General features: G+C 39.4%; 1 protein-coding gene across 2 annotated transcripts; it reads left to right on the forward strand.

Annotated features, from left to right (window-relative positions):
* Positions 1–3,343: 3,343 nt before the first annotated feature.
* Positions 3,344–5,319, forward strand: LOC119496587 (protein S100-A1-like). 2 transcript variants are annotated; one of them, XM_037783989.1, is made up of 3 exons: positions 3,344–3,472; positions 4,700–4,864; positions 4,990–5,319. In XM_037783989.1, the coding sequence occupies exons 1-3, from the start codon at positions 3,467–3,469 to the stop codon at positions 5,155–5,157; spliced, it is 339 nt and encodes a 112-aa protein (XP_037639917.1). In that variant the 5' UTR covers positions 3,344–3,466; the 3' UTR covers positions 5,158–5,319. The 2 variants fall into 2 exon arrangements, with proteins under 2 accessions (XP_037639917.1, XP_037639916.1); XM_037783988.1 differs by lacking the exon at positions 3,344–3,472 and adding an exon at positions 4,182–4,244.
* Positions 5,320–14,075: the final 8,756 nt, after the last annotated feature.

Genomic DNA, 14,075 nt, shown 5'->3' on the forward strand with positions numbered 1-14,075 from the left:
GTTGGTCTGCCGTGTTTTGAAGGAAGACAAGATAAATTCCGACAGTCGTATTATCTGATGGCCTGGAGTCACAAGACTGTTCAGATAGGCTTATCTGAACACAAGTATGTTGTTGTATTAAAGGTGTGTGTCTAAGTTATGCAACGTGAACAAGATATCGTGTGAAAACCACTTTTCAGGAGCTTAAAAACATCAGTTTTCAGCTGTGTGACATTGCATTTTTACAAGTAATCTATTGGGTTTCCAATTAGGTTAAGAGGAGATTTTTCTTGACTCATAAAGGAAAAAAACTTAATCCAAAACCACCAAAATTGGAGATACATGGCGCTCGCTGATTATTGATGATAAGGAAGTTCACCAAGTTCACTCGTGACTCCAGACTGTCTGGATAGTCAGAGAAAAACTCTATTCTTCAACATTTTAGGGTGCATTTTTGCACTCAACACAGAACCATTTCCCAGTGAGCTGGGCATAGCAACCTGGCTTTGACTTTAGAATGAAGCATCAACAGACAGCCATTATAAAAGTGACATTTGCATTATCATTATTATTACGCTTTGTATTATGAACAGCTAGCAGCATGCCTCAATGGATGGCAATTTGTGTCTGTTGGTCTGTTAGTCAGTTGGTTCACCACTTTAGTTAATGCTTTAGATCAATTGCCATGAAATCATCCTACTCGAAAGATATAGTGGGCAACATTTCATCTATATTACTGGGTCCACACAATCTAAAATTACGGTGATCAGTTATAAAGAAAAGACAATTACCAACGAACAGCGAAGCAAGAATAAAGCAGCTGGCGACCCCTCTGGTTGCAAAAAGAAGTCTGATTGTGTAGAAGTCTATGAGAAAATGAGCCTACTTCTCACCTGATTTATCACCTCAGTAAACATTGTAAACATGAGTTTACGGTCTCAATCGCCAGTTTCAAGTCTTCTTCAATACAGCATGATGTTCATTTAGTAAATTATGGTCCCATTTAGAGTCAAATAGACCATAAAGCAGGGGATGCTTTAGGGCGGGGCTACCTTGTGATTGACAGGTCGCTATCATGGCATTGTCCAGTCTGTGTTTTCGTCTTGGAACTTTAACCCTTTCACAGTGTGTTTTCAGTTCATGAACGTTAATTATAACCTTTTCGATCCCCTAAAAACGTCTTATTTGGCATTCGGTTGTACTAGGCTCCACCCTCTCGTGTCACTTCTGGTTGCAAAAAAACAAAATGTCGAACTCAAAGCTTCAAAACCGTAGTCCACAAACCAATGGGTGACGTCACGATGACCACTTTTTATATAGAGTCTATGGTACCATTATCATAGCTAGTGATTAGTTAGCATTGGCTGCTTACGTTTTCTCCTACAAGTTTCTGAGGCCGGCATGTTGAAAGTCAGTTATCTTCTCCTTTTCAGTCACACACATCTAGCAAAGTCATCTCCACTGCAAAACGTCTGCTCACCGTGACCCTCGCTCTTTATCACAGTGAATGAAACAACACAGATGACTATTCAGTGATGAAACAAGGTGGATTACCATAACTCATATCACAAGGTCAATGAAAGACTGTAAACACAGTTAACTGTGGGGAATATAATTAAAGCATGTACGATACATTTGTGTGTTGCGATGGTGCTAACAGGAAAAATCAGATGCTAAGCCATAAATCGAGACCTACACTGGGTTTCTACAGCAGGACTTCTGTTAACCCCTTGTGTTGACGATGAATCCAGCTCTAATGTATGTCAAATGATTGAAGGAAATGCCATATAAAAGCTATAATACTGTATAGCCACTTCCAGCTCTAACTGCAGCAGTTGACAAAGTAGCAGACAGTGGCTGTGATGCAGCTCTGAAAAATCAGTCTGCATAAAGAGAGATTGCTTCTAAGTTAAGATTAAAACTTGAATTGGGAGTGCTATCTACATACCCTGCTGTCATTCTAGCATGAGGAAACTTGCATGGACCCTCTTCGGTAGACAACACACCCAACGCACAGTCCACATACTGAGCATTCTTGTCTTCTAATCAAGGTTTTATGATCTCCAACCATATCTGCCTGTCACCTCAGATGGCACCACACTTATTTGTCACGTAACCTCCATACTTAAGTAACGCCACATAGTTATTGTAAACCAAACTGTGATCTTTTAGTAATCCTAACTAAGTAGTTTGTTGCCTAAACCTGCCTAATTTTGAAAAGACTATATGCATGTAATGAGCGGATATTGGCACGTGTTGCTGGACATTTGTTGGAAAATGCATAAAAAATAAGTGACAACTTTTCGTAAGAACTACAAACCGTTGAGGATGTTGCATCAGGACATCAACAACAGCAGGCTGAGAATGAATGCAGGCCAACAGCTACAAGAAAGTTGAGAAGAAAGTCATAAACCAATGTTTTCCTTCAAATGATTCTCAAGCAGAATGAGAAGAGAAAAGTGAAACTGAGAAGAGAAAATGGGTTGATAGACTCAAAACCAACACCAAAACACTGTGTACTGTTGCATCCCAAACCACCTCATGATGCTCCTGTATGTCCTGAGCATGAACTAAACATTCAAGTGAATGCAAGTAAAATGCAGTGACAAGTCGATGCTGCTCAGTACAACAGTAAGGAGGAATTATCTGACAACAGAGGTGTGGACTCTTATCACAGATTTGATGAATTTTGACTCGACTTGACAGAATCAAACTTGGACTTGAGCCTTTTGCCTTGAAAATCCTTGATACCTTCCTCCAAGCCCAGAGATTGAAAAGTATGTATTCAAAATGTGAGCCACGAATCATTTCCCTTCATTTCCTGAATCAGCTAACATTAACGTTATTAAGTTGACACTTAATTCTCCATATCCACTTGTTTGAACCAATCCGACAGCAGCCAATCAAGTTGCCAGAGAGAACCATGAAGAACTATGGTGACATGCAGTCGCAACAAACTTGTTTTAACAAATAAATACAGTTTTAAATTGTAAAATCCCCCAAAAAATCTTTAAATTGTTTTAAAAAAGTTAAAAAGAATTCATGATTTTTATAAATTTAACATATTCTGGTTTTTAGGAGTCAAAACTCAAAGTTTAGGATTTGGGACTTGACTTGGGACTTGAGTGCAAAGACTTGAGACTTACTTGTGACTTGCAAAACAATGACTTTGTCCCACCTCTTTCTGACAACAGGCATAATGAAATATTTCCAAACCTTTGGGGTGACCACGTACTGTTAATACTGAGAAATAAAATGGGATATGAACAGAAATTTGAATTGCGTTTACAATATCAAACCCTTAAATGAGACACCCAGATGTACTGAAGTGGTTGTTGTGTTTGCAGATGCAGCCACTCCCAAACTGATGGCACCATCAGAGGGAAGAGCCAGATTTTATCTGGATTTGCAGCACTATAAAAGTCATGAGATGAAGGTGAAAGTCATTTCTCCTTCTTGAGATCTTCTGATCTTCGTTAACGGCATCATGACGGTGAGTATAATATTCTGATGTAATATTTGGAACTGCATCTTTATTAAGAACATTTCAGACTCAAAATCATGTCTGATACAATATGTATATATAAATATGAGATAATTTACTACAAGGAGCGATTCATTCCTGGAAGTCAGGCTGCAGCCCTGATACAATATAAGTATAGTACAGTATAATGCAAAACTTCAAACTAGCATAATAGTGTCACAAATACCCAATGGTGAGTTCAATGTTTACCCTGAGTGACCAAATCTTCACCAATAACAATACAAATGCTTAAAAGACATTTTTGATTGATTTTTGAGGTCACTATCGATATTTGAGAATTTAAAAATCTTGTGAGGATAAATCAGCCAATATTTGTTTAATAGAATATAAACGGACATAATCAGAATTTCTTAAATTTGTTAGTTGGTTAAATTTCGTTATTTTGATGAAATATTTTCAGAGCATTTTACACTTGAAAATTGTCACTGCTCTCTGATGAACTAATGTAATGGCTTTTGAATTGAAATATATGATCTTATATTATCATGAAACCAATTTGATTAGGCTTTAATGTCTTTACTCTAAGACTGACTCAAAATAGCATGATATTTCCTCTAAAAGGACAGAGCGGCATATATGTAGTTTCAACAGCATAATACAATTATTTGTTCATTATTTATTTAAAAAGGAACAAAGGTACGATCCGAACCATGCAGTGGAAACACAGCATAAGATGTCTGATGTTGACCAACACGCTGGGTCACAAAACACAGGAATGCAGGTACGATACCTATCGTACGCAGACACGATCACAAAACTTAGATAAATAAAATCAGAAATATGACTAGAAGTGACTTTTTTTGTTGCATTTTTTTATGTGAAAAGTGCTACAAAATCCTGGGTTTGGTCAGCAACCATTATTGGACACAGCCAGGAAACAGCCAGAAACAAGGTGTTTAAAGCTTGATTATTTAAAAGGTGCCAGATCCACATTACTGATCATGTCATGACATTTTCGTTGACCTTTCATAATCGGCAACGTCACTCTTAATCTGGTTTGAGAAAAATGGGGGACATAATGTTCCAGTTTGACGAGATAATCTGAGCAGTAACTATTTTTTAGGAAATGTTTTGTAGGAAAGTCCTGAAACAAATGAAAATGCATTAGAATGTGTCACCTGAGATTTAATTACTTGTTGTCTTACACAGATTTTTTTTTGCACTTTTACTCCTCAGTCATTCTGCACAATAGTATATGCGCCGAGTAAACTGGAAGAAGCCATGAACATGCTCCTCGGAGTGTTCGAGAAGTATGCTGTAAAACATGGCGACAGGTTGCAACTGAGTGGAAGCGAGATGAGGAATCTGTTCCGCGAAGAGCTCCAAGAACTCATGAAGGAGGTACTGACCTCACTCTCACTGTCTCGCTGGGACTTCTAATTTGTCCGGGTGTGTTGAAGAATTTAATGTTTGAATCATATGATTACATTTAAATAATCCTTTCATTTTTTTTCTTTTTTTCAAAGGCAAGCAATCGCCCTCAAAAATTTGGGGAGATCTTGTCTTCTCTGGACAAGAATCTGGATGGCCAAGTGAACTTTGAAGAGTTTGTTTCCATGGCCACCAAGCTCATTATGTGCACCTCCTCCTACTTTGATAAGTACGGTGGTGATCTTATGTGTGGTTATGAATAGAAAGCTCTAAAACTATAAATGTGAACGAGTTAAAGATTGGTTATATACTCACATTTGACACCTGTGATTCAAAGTACAGTCACAAAGACTCCAGTTGCAAGCTCAACTTGTTCTGTCAGTAATTTGATCTGAATATTAAAGATGAACTCTCAAATTAACTCATGAAATGTCTTTTGCCCTTTAATGTGTTAAAATGATCTGAAGAATCAGGAAGGTGATTCATTAAAATGATCTGTGAAACACATGTCTGTGTGACCTTCAGTGTCAAGTCCCTTCTTCTTGAATACATCTGCATTATACTGAATTTTTACTTTTCCAACATTTTTAGTTAGGGGTTCATGATTATAGCTATTATAACCTGTAACTATTTCAAAGTATTATTGCCTGTCCTGATAGATTAACACCATGCTGATTTTCTGTTTCCATGTTTCAAAATGTATGTTGTCACTAAAGGGGTTGAGCACAAATGTATAAAACTTTTTTAAAACCTTTGGCAAAAAACGTCCAATCATCTTCCTGCCTGCATTGCACGGAAAGTTTCTCTGCAGGTACTTCTGTCATTACAAGTTTGTACAAATTCATAAGAACATAGATATTGCTTAAAAAACACAGAATTTAAGGGGCCTGTCCTTTTCCTGTCTTTGCAGTCTTGTTTCCTGGTGTGTGCTGAGTATTTCAGCCTCACTGTGCCACTCAACATGGTTTTACACGTCTACTGTTGCATTAGACAAAAATAATCATGGACCATAATTATGGTAGCTTATTAATTAAGGAACAAAGGAACTTGGGTCATTCTAAAATGATAAAAAAAAAGGACTTCAAGTTCACCACAGCTCTCCTGTTTTGATTTGTTACTCTATAGCCGCGTTTCCACCAAGCAGTTCAGTTCACTTTGTTACACATTAGACCGGTTATTTTCAAGTAAGTTTTGGATTTGTTTTAGTACCACGTCAGTCGAGGTTCCAAGCGAGCTGAGCCAATGCTAGAATTTAGAGTTAAAACACTGCAGACCATTCACTGGTTAGAAATAATTGTTACAACAGGGAACACGGCAATACGGGACAAACTCCCCATTTTTAAATAGCCAAGCTATAATCAATGTAATTTTAAGCCCAACCATGTTGTTTTTTCCTAAACCTAACTATAGTGGTTTTGTTGCCTAAACCTAAGCACATGTTTTTGTTTAATTCACAACATTAAGCACGTGTTTACTGTGAGCGAAAAGTGACGCCGAACGGTCTGACAAAGCATCAGTATGTGACGAGCTGGGATGTGGACGTGTTGGTATATTATTATATGAGGAGATGTGTTTCAAATCACTTGGAGTTAACCTGTTTTTAATCTTTAAAAAAAACAAAAAAAAACTTCATCCTCAATGGTATAGGGCTCCAATAGGCATTGTTCACAGAAGACATTTTAACTTGTCACAGTAGGAAAAGCACATGTGTAAATAATGAAGTGAATGATGGCTGAATTCCATTTTACTGCTTTGATATCAGGTTCCTGATATCCTGCATGCATGCTCACAGTCACTCACACATTAACAGAGCCATCTTTAGTGTTGCTATTAACATCCATGCTTTTCCAACTATGACAAGTCAAAATGTGTACTGTGAGAGAGGCCTATTACACAGAGCACGCAGTACAGCGACTGAGCAACAGATGGAGACACAGACTTCATGATGACCACACATCCTCACAGATCCACTGACGTGCAATTAACTTTATTTTCCATTTTTTGGTTTGGATGTGGATTATTCCTACGGCCTTTTGTCTTACTACATATTGATGAATTTTCATGACCTATTGAATGTTTTTAATATATTTTGGGAAACAAGTAGTATCTCTTTAAAGCTTTTACTTTGGGAAGCAGCAACCACAAAAAACACTCTATAAACTGAAGAAAAGCCTCGATGAAAAACTCTGGCAAGAACTCTGTGTCCCAGTCGTTACAGTCAAACAGAGACTGAAGCAGAGAGGGGTCAGATGTACTCCAGCAGGCTGACGAGCTGATTGATCAGGGCTGGGTGAGTGCTGATTGCAGGCAGCTGCAAAGACTCCGCTCTCAGCCAAGAAGGCAGGTAGGGACCTCTGGTGGATCTGGAGGATAGCACAGGGATTAGTAACGACCAGCATGAGTTAAATCTATCTCCAGCATGTTTCTCATGCATGAAAGCATGACAGGCTTCTCCTTCAAATGCATTCCAACTTGTACTTTAGGTGTCATTTTGCTCTCTGAATACATTTTGTGAATCTGATAGCATCAGAGCTCTCATCTTTTGGTAATTCCATGAACAAGATTCATTCAACAATTTATACCCCTGATGATCTCTCAGCCCCCCCGTGGTTCATGGTTGCAAATGGTGTGTTACTGTGTGTCTAGATCTCTCTGCAAGCTATATTATAATGAGAAGTGTTTTGCAGCGCGTATCCCCTCCACTACTTGTTTGTTTCACGCATCATTAAATTGGACATAGCTGGCATCGTGTACAGCCTTAGCCAAACATGACGTGCCGTACATGTGTTCGCAGGCCGGCGGAGTGTTTACGACTGAGATGGACAGGAAATGTGCTGTATGGATCTTATTAACAGTGAGAGTAAGCGAGGGATTCAATATCCTGACTTCATGTCTGGAGCGACAGTTGTTGGAGAGTGTTTACACACGCACGCATGAATGTGTGTTCTCTGACATCACGGTGTAATAAAGCTGTATATATAGAGTCGTATATGTGAAACCAACCTTGAGGCCCAATTACCTACACATATACTTACACCAAATCTTTCTATTTTGGTCCTGGAGATGCTGGAATGATCCTTTGGTCCAGAATTTCAACATGAACATGTGAGAACACAGCTATATTTTACATTGTGATTGATTGTTAGAAAGTTGTTAAACCAACCTAATTGGTAAATGACATTGTGGAGTGGCCATTTCACTCTTCTGGTGATGCATTTGTGTACAAATGCCTCTTTATGTGCACATCCATATGTTTGCTTACAGGTTTGCATGAGGCTCGTGTAGGAGGGCAGCGTGTGTGTGTCTACATGTGTACTGATCCAGTTAGACATTAACAGATGGGTCATCTTGTATTACCTTCCTTCTTTTGTTTGAACTGAAGTAAAACCTTTTTCTGTGGTTTTACTGCTTAATCCTCCCATTTTGGGTTTCCCAGCTCCCTCAAACATGTCTGCCCACTGGAGCTGCTCGACGTTTACTGGAGAGAAACCATCAACACACTGATCCAACACAAGGCTGAAACAGGCTGTAAGCTCAAACTTTCATGACAATTAGCACGGTCTTAAAGCAGTAGTTCTTTTTCATGGGACCAGTTTTTAGTAAGTAACTAATTTTTTCAGTAAAAGTCGTCATGGGTCCAGACAATGCATTCTCATCCCAACTCATCTTGTCAGACCCCTCGACGTCACTCGTTTCGGTCGCAGTAAACATGTGCTCAATGTTGTGAATTAAACATAAAACACGTGCTTAGGATCAGGCAATAAAACTACTATAGTTAGGTTTAGGAAAAAGCTGACATGGTTGGGCTTGAAACCAATAGGGTTTGTACAGTGAAAATAACCCTGAACGTTGTGAACGGGGGAAATGAGCGAACATCTGTAACATGACGCACGGGACACAAACACCGGTCTCCTGGTTGAAAGCCTTGTGTTTGTTGACGAGTCTACTCAGGTATTAGACATATTGACGCACAGAGTTGGGACCTAAGGCAACACAGCAGAGCCCACCACAGACCAGGTTACACTGGATATAATTTGGACCTGTCCCGACTTAGGTCCTGGGTTGGGTCTTGGTTACTAGGCACCGTGAAGACCTCTTTTTCCGGTTTCCAAGATGGAAAGTCAGGGGATCACCAAAGTCATTAGGATTCATCCTCTGGACACCATGGAAATCTGTACCAAAATTCATGATAATCCATCCAATTATTGTTGAGATATTTCAGTCTGGACAAAGTTACCACCGATATTTCCTTCCCTAAAGCCATTCCACTAGCGTGGCCAAAAACTACTTGGTAACAGTTAGGGAAAGGATAATCTCTGTGGGCAACAGGACAAGATTTTGGTATCGGAAGCATTCTGGTGGGCTTTGGTTGAATGCAGGCAAACAGTCCGTATGGAGAGATTTCATAAAATGCAATCTCTGAACCTACCAGCTATCTTCTGGTGATGATTTAGCTTTTTATTGGTGTGAAATAATCTTGTAAACTGGCTACTTGTGAAACAATCCGGTCGTATATGTCGTCTCTCGCGTGTCGAGTTGCTAGTCGTACTATAAACAATGAACAGTTGCTAATCGGACTGTAAACAATGAGCAGCACACGGAAAAGGAAGTCTTGTTTTTGGATATCCGCTCAAAATCTGAGAATTTGCTCAGATGAAAAACCTGGTAATAAAAGGTCAAATATTCAAGCCTCTCACACAGACAGTTCTGAAGTAGAAAGATGGAATACATGGATCATTTTTGCCTTAACAACCTTAAGCAAAGGTAGAAACCGTGACGCCTGGGGTCTGGTCTTCGTTATCAGACGATACTTAAAGTTTACTGCTTGGAGTGAAAGAGAGTTATCAGTGCATCCCTGCTGTTTGCATAGTTTCTCCAGTGAAAGATGGACCTGGACAAGCAGCGATAGGACTCAGGTCAATGTTTACCTCTCACCTTTCTTATCGAGCTGGGAGTTTGCCCTCCGCCCAGACAGAAAGCCCCTCGCCTCTCCCCTCAGTGTATCGCCGCCTCTCACCTTCAAGCTGTTGAGCAACAAACCGGTTACAACATTGACAAAGTGAGAGCTGTGAGAGCCGAAACTGCAAAAACACAAGACGCCGATGACGTGGTTTAACTCCACAGCCGGAGTTGGAAGAATGTGTATTATGAACTTGAAAGACTGAGCGTTGCCTTGTCGACTATTAACCCTTTTCAGAAAGGTTAACCCTAATCCTAAATGTAACTAACATTGACTATGTGCTTCTTATCTTTTGTTTTGGCCTCCGAGTTCACCCTCCGTCCTGCTCCACCTGTTTTCCTCTTTTCTTTCCTTTCAAAGCAGGTGTAGTCATTCAGAAGGAGAAACCCACCTTAAAGCACTGTCAACATCATGTCATGTCCATTTAGTAGCTTAGTGTTTAGTGGATAACTGGCCAAAAGAGGGCGTGATGTGTGGATATTTTCAGAAGCTCTAACAGTAAACAGGTTGTTTAAGACGTCCAAACTAACAGGAGGTGAAGGAAAAACTTAAAGGATAAATATGGTTTATTACAGATTGGGTCATGATTTCTATCAGTAATAATAACTACACAGAACCCTGTAGTCATGCAGTGAATGATCTGAAATTAATTCAGAAAATGACTTTAATTTATAGCTTTTTTGAGAGCATACAAACTTTGTGAAGATCTGTTATCACCCTGACCGCTGCCCGATCTCCTATAGGTCAGAGGTCACCGGGCACACTCAGCTCCCCCACCACAAAACCATCGCCCCTTACTTGATCTATCCTTCATCACATCTCTCTTTCTGCATCATGGATGTATTAAGACAAGTTGCTTTCCAGACCCCGAATGTTTTTCTGTCCCCTGTATTTTTGGAAACGCAGAGTATGTGCGTTAGAGTTGCTCCCTGTTGGCCTTAAAAAACACAATCAATCAACACGGTGAAATGAGTTTGTGTAATGTCAACCCAGTCGGACACGTGTTGCTGGACATTTGTAGAAGAACATATGAAAAAAGAGGAATAACTTTTCGTAAGATATCATACAAACAGTTTTATGACAATACGTTGCTCCAAATAAAACCATTAATGCTGCTCTGTGTCTGCTGGATGAGTAAATAGGCAATTGTTTGGTGAGGTGTATCAACACTATGACTTTATGTCGTGTTTACAGCTTGTTCTGCCATTATTTCATTGAAATTTAGTTTTTTTATGCTTACTGTATATTTGAACAATCAATATGGGTGTGAGCAGTTATGAAACACGACAAGTATTTTTTTTATGAAAATGGTGCATTAGTCTTTGTTATTTATTTTTTTGTTCTATTATTTTCTATATATTTAATTTATATGAAATAAATATATTTAACTAAGATCGTCTGTCTTTTTTTGAGTCTTCCCCAAAGTGGTATGTATAAGTGATTGCACGTGTTTATTTCGGTCGTAAAACTCTGTGAGACTTTACATTACAAATGATGCATCTTTTATTGACCTGACTCCTCACCACTTTACATAATCTTTGAACTTTTAACACTTTGTAACCTCATGCCATGTCATTCTTACCAAACACAGTAACTTATTTTTTACGTCAGTGGTGTATGACTGTTTGTGTCCGTATATACTGTATGTGTGTGTGTGCGTGACAAACCCCCGGCCCTGCAGCAGTCAGGACAAAGGCACGCCGTCCCGCAGCAGACACAGAGTCTGCAGGCAGAGTGAACACACAGATAAATTATGTCGACTAATGGCTCATCAAACTGTCACATTGAGCCCAGACAATGCACGCAGCGCTGTGCAACCACAGAAGAAGAAGACACAGAGACACAGAAAGGCTATACTTAAAGAGTCGGATGTGGGATGTCACTCAATATTGCTCAACAAGGTGCACAACCTTTCCTGATGGAGTGATTAATGTGTGTGAACGCCTGATGAAAAACTAATAATATAGCTATAGTAAGATTTTTAGAAGCATACTGTACTTTCATTTTTATATTGTCTTTGTCTTTAAACTTGTTTGTTTCACATTATCATATTGTCTTTTTATATTTTCTTATTTTTGTGCACTGGTCCCCCCCCAAAAAAACTGGATCTTTTATGGTTAAAATGACAATCAAACTTGAACTTTGAACTTTGAACTTTGAACTCCGGAGAGAAGTTGAGACCCTTTTCAGTGTTTGTCCAACACTTTGGTCTAGAGAGAGAGATATCTCAATAACAGCTCAACAGATTGCCTGAACTTAGATTGCCATGGATTTTGCTTTGAATATCCATGCTCCCCAGAAAAGACTTCTAAAGATTTGGGTGCTGCTAGACTTTACAAAATGTCTTTTTGTACACTACAAATATCCGTTTTTCATGGAAAGAGATGCTCCCAAGAGAAAGGGATCATTGTCCCCTCTCAGACGAACTCCACCACTGGTAGGACTCTAAAGGTGTGTTCAGACCAAACACCTCGTCTCGACTCATGCGAACAGTTTTTTGGAGTATTTGAGGAGGACAGCTAACACTAACCATAGTGGTAACTTGGTTCGTAGCAATGTACAACCAATAGCTGGAATCAAGTATCAAATACATACTTTCACTACCATGTAGGCCTATGACTTTGCTCACTTTTCTCCAAGCCGTCGCCTTTTAGTTCTGTCTCTGTACACTACTGCTATTGAGTCCTAGAGCCCGGCATTGGCGACGGATGGTGACGGACGCCGACGGTGACAGCGAGGACGCCGAGTGTGTCCTCCATTACTTAATTCTCGGTGATGTCAGGAGAATCTCAGCGCTGATAGGAATTTTTTGCTCAAGTTGAAACATGACAATTCACACGGATGCATATTCCAGCCCAGTCGCACAGCAGTTCATGAAATAGTCACGAAATTTAAAGTATTGATTCGTGTACATAGACACAAATTTCCAATTTTTTTCGTGATGGTCAGAACGGAAGCAATTCTAATGTAATCCACATAATTGTGAACCAGGAAGTATAAAGAGCAACAAACGCTGTGTAGGGAGGACGGCGAGGAAGATGGATGGGTCAAAAAACAGTGTTCGTGTCCCGTGTAAAACCAGAAGTCAGCGTTGATTTATTTGTCACGTAACTTCCGTACTTAAGTCATGGCACTTCCGGAGTCATTTTAAGCCAAACCACAATCTTTTCCTAAACCTAATTAACTAGTTTTATTTTGAAAAGACCGGAGTGGAAATTGACATGTGTGTCACGTGTTGCTGGACATTTGTGGGAAAACGCATGAAAAATGCGTTGTTGGAAGTCGGGCTGAGGTTCACGAAAAGAAAGGGAATTTTGTGTCTATGTACACAAATAAAATAGATCAAATTTCGTGAGTCGTATTTCACAGACTGCTATGAGACTGTGTTGCGTATTCGCTTCTTTGCGTCGAAAAATTGGCTTCATGTTTGGTCTGAACACACTTTAAGAATAACCAACATCATAGTGTGTGCCTTCACTCTTTTTGTTGGGTGTAATGGAAACTGAAGCCTACAGAGTGGACTGTTCGAGTTTTGGACCGGCCTGGTCCTCTTTCCTGATGTTAATATATTATGACGTATTCATTTCATGGTATGTGTTTATTTCTGTTTTCTGGAGGTGTGGATGGATTTTCACTGGAACTTGAGTCAATAATCCTTCCAGAGAACTTCCTAATAGTAAGAGAAAGTTTAAATCAAAGTAACATCTTGTAAACATGTGTGTGTGACTGTGTGTGTGTGGGCTGGATTAGATGTTTACTTGGTGTAAACAAGACAAATATAAACAGTTTGTTTTTTTCTCTTCATGTGTGTAATGACTGACTTGCAGCAGACAGACCTTCTGAATCTGCGTTACAAAGTTGTGACAGTTTTCATCCAAACCGCAGACGTTTCCAGAGAAACACATTCAGATTATCTACAGTCAAGAATAATAAGGAAATAATGACTCACCACCATGAGTACTCAAGAGTCCGTATTGGCTGGAAGTGCACATAATGACCAAAACATGTCATTTTAACCCTTCTGTTTTTAGCCTACATTGCTAAGCTAACGGTTTCTATTTAATGTACAGTGATATCGATCCTCTCATCTGAAAAAGACAATATTCCTACAAGCTGTTTACATGGCTACTGAAAATGAATATTCCACTAATATTCCCGTTCACATGCAGCTGTGCATACTCCAATGTGGAGGTGGAGAACCTGTTGGATCGTACGAACACA

This window comes from Sebastes umbrosus, chromosome 11 (genome assembly GCF_015220745.1).
Source record: "Sebastes umbrosus isolate fSebUmb1 chromosome 11, fSebUmb1.pri, whole genome shotgun sequence".
Classification (NCBI taxonomy): Eukaryota; Metazoa; Chordata; class Actinopteri; order Perciformes; family Sebastidae; genus Sebastes; species Sebastes umbrosus.

Excerpts from the sequence above, each read along its gene's own strand:
- LOC119496587 (XM_037783988.1), top strand. The coding sequence starts at position 4,197 with ATGTCTGATGTTGACCAACACGCTGGGTCACAAAACACAGGAATGCAG. Across the intron at positions 4,245-4,699 it reads CACAAAACACAGGAATGCAG|TCATTCTGCACAATAGTATA; the intron begins GTACGATACCTA and ends TTTACTCCTCAG. Across the intron at positions 4,865-4,989 it reads TCCAAGAACTCATGAAGGAG|GCAAGCAATCGCCCTCAAAA; the intron begins GTACTGACCTCA and ends TTTTTTTCAAAG.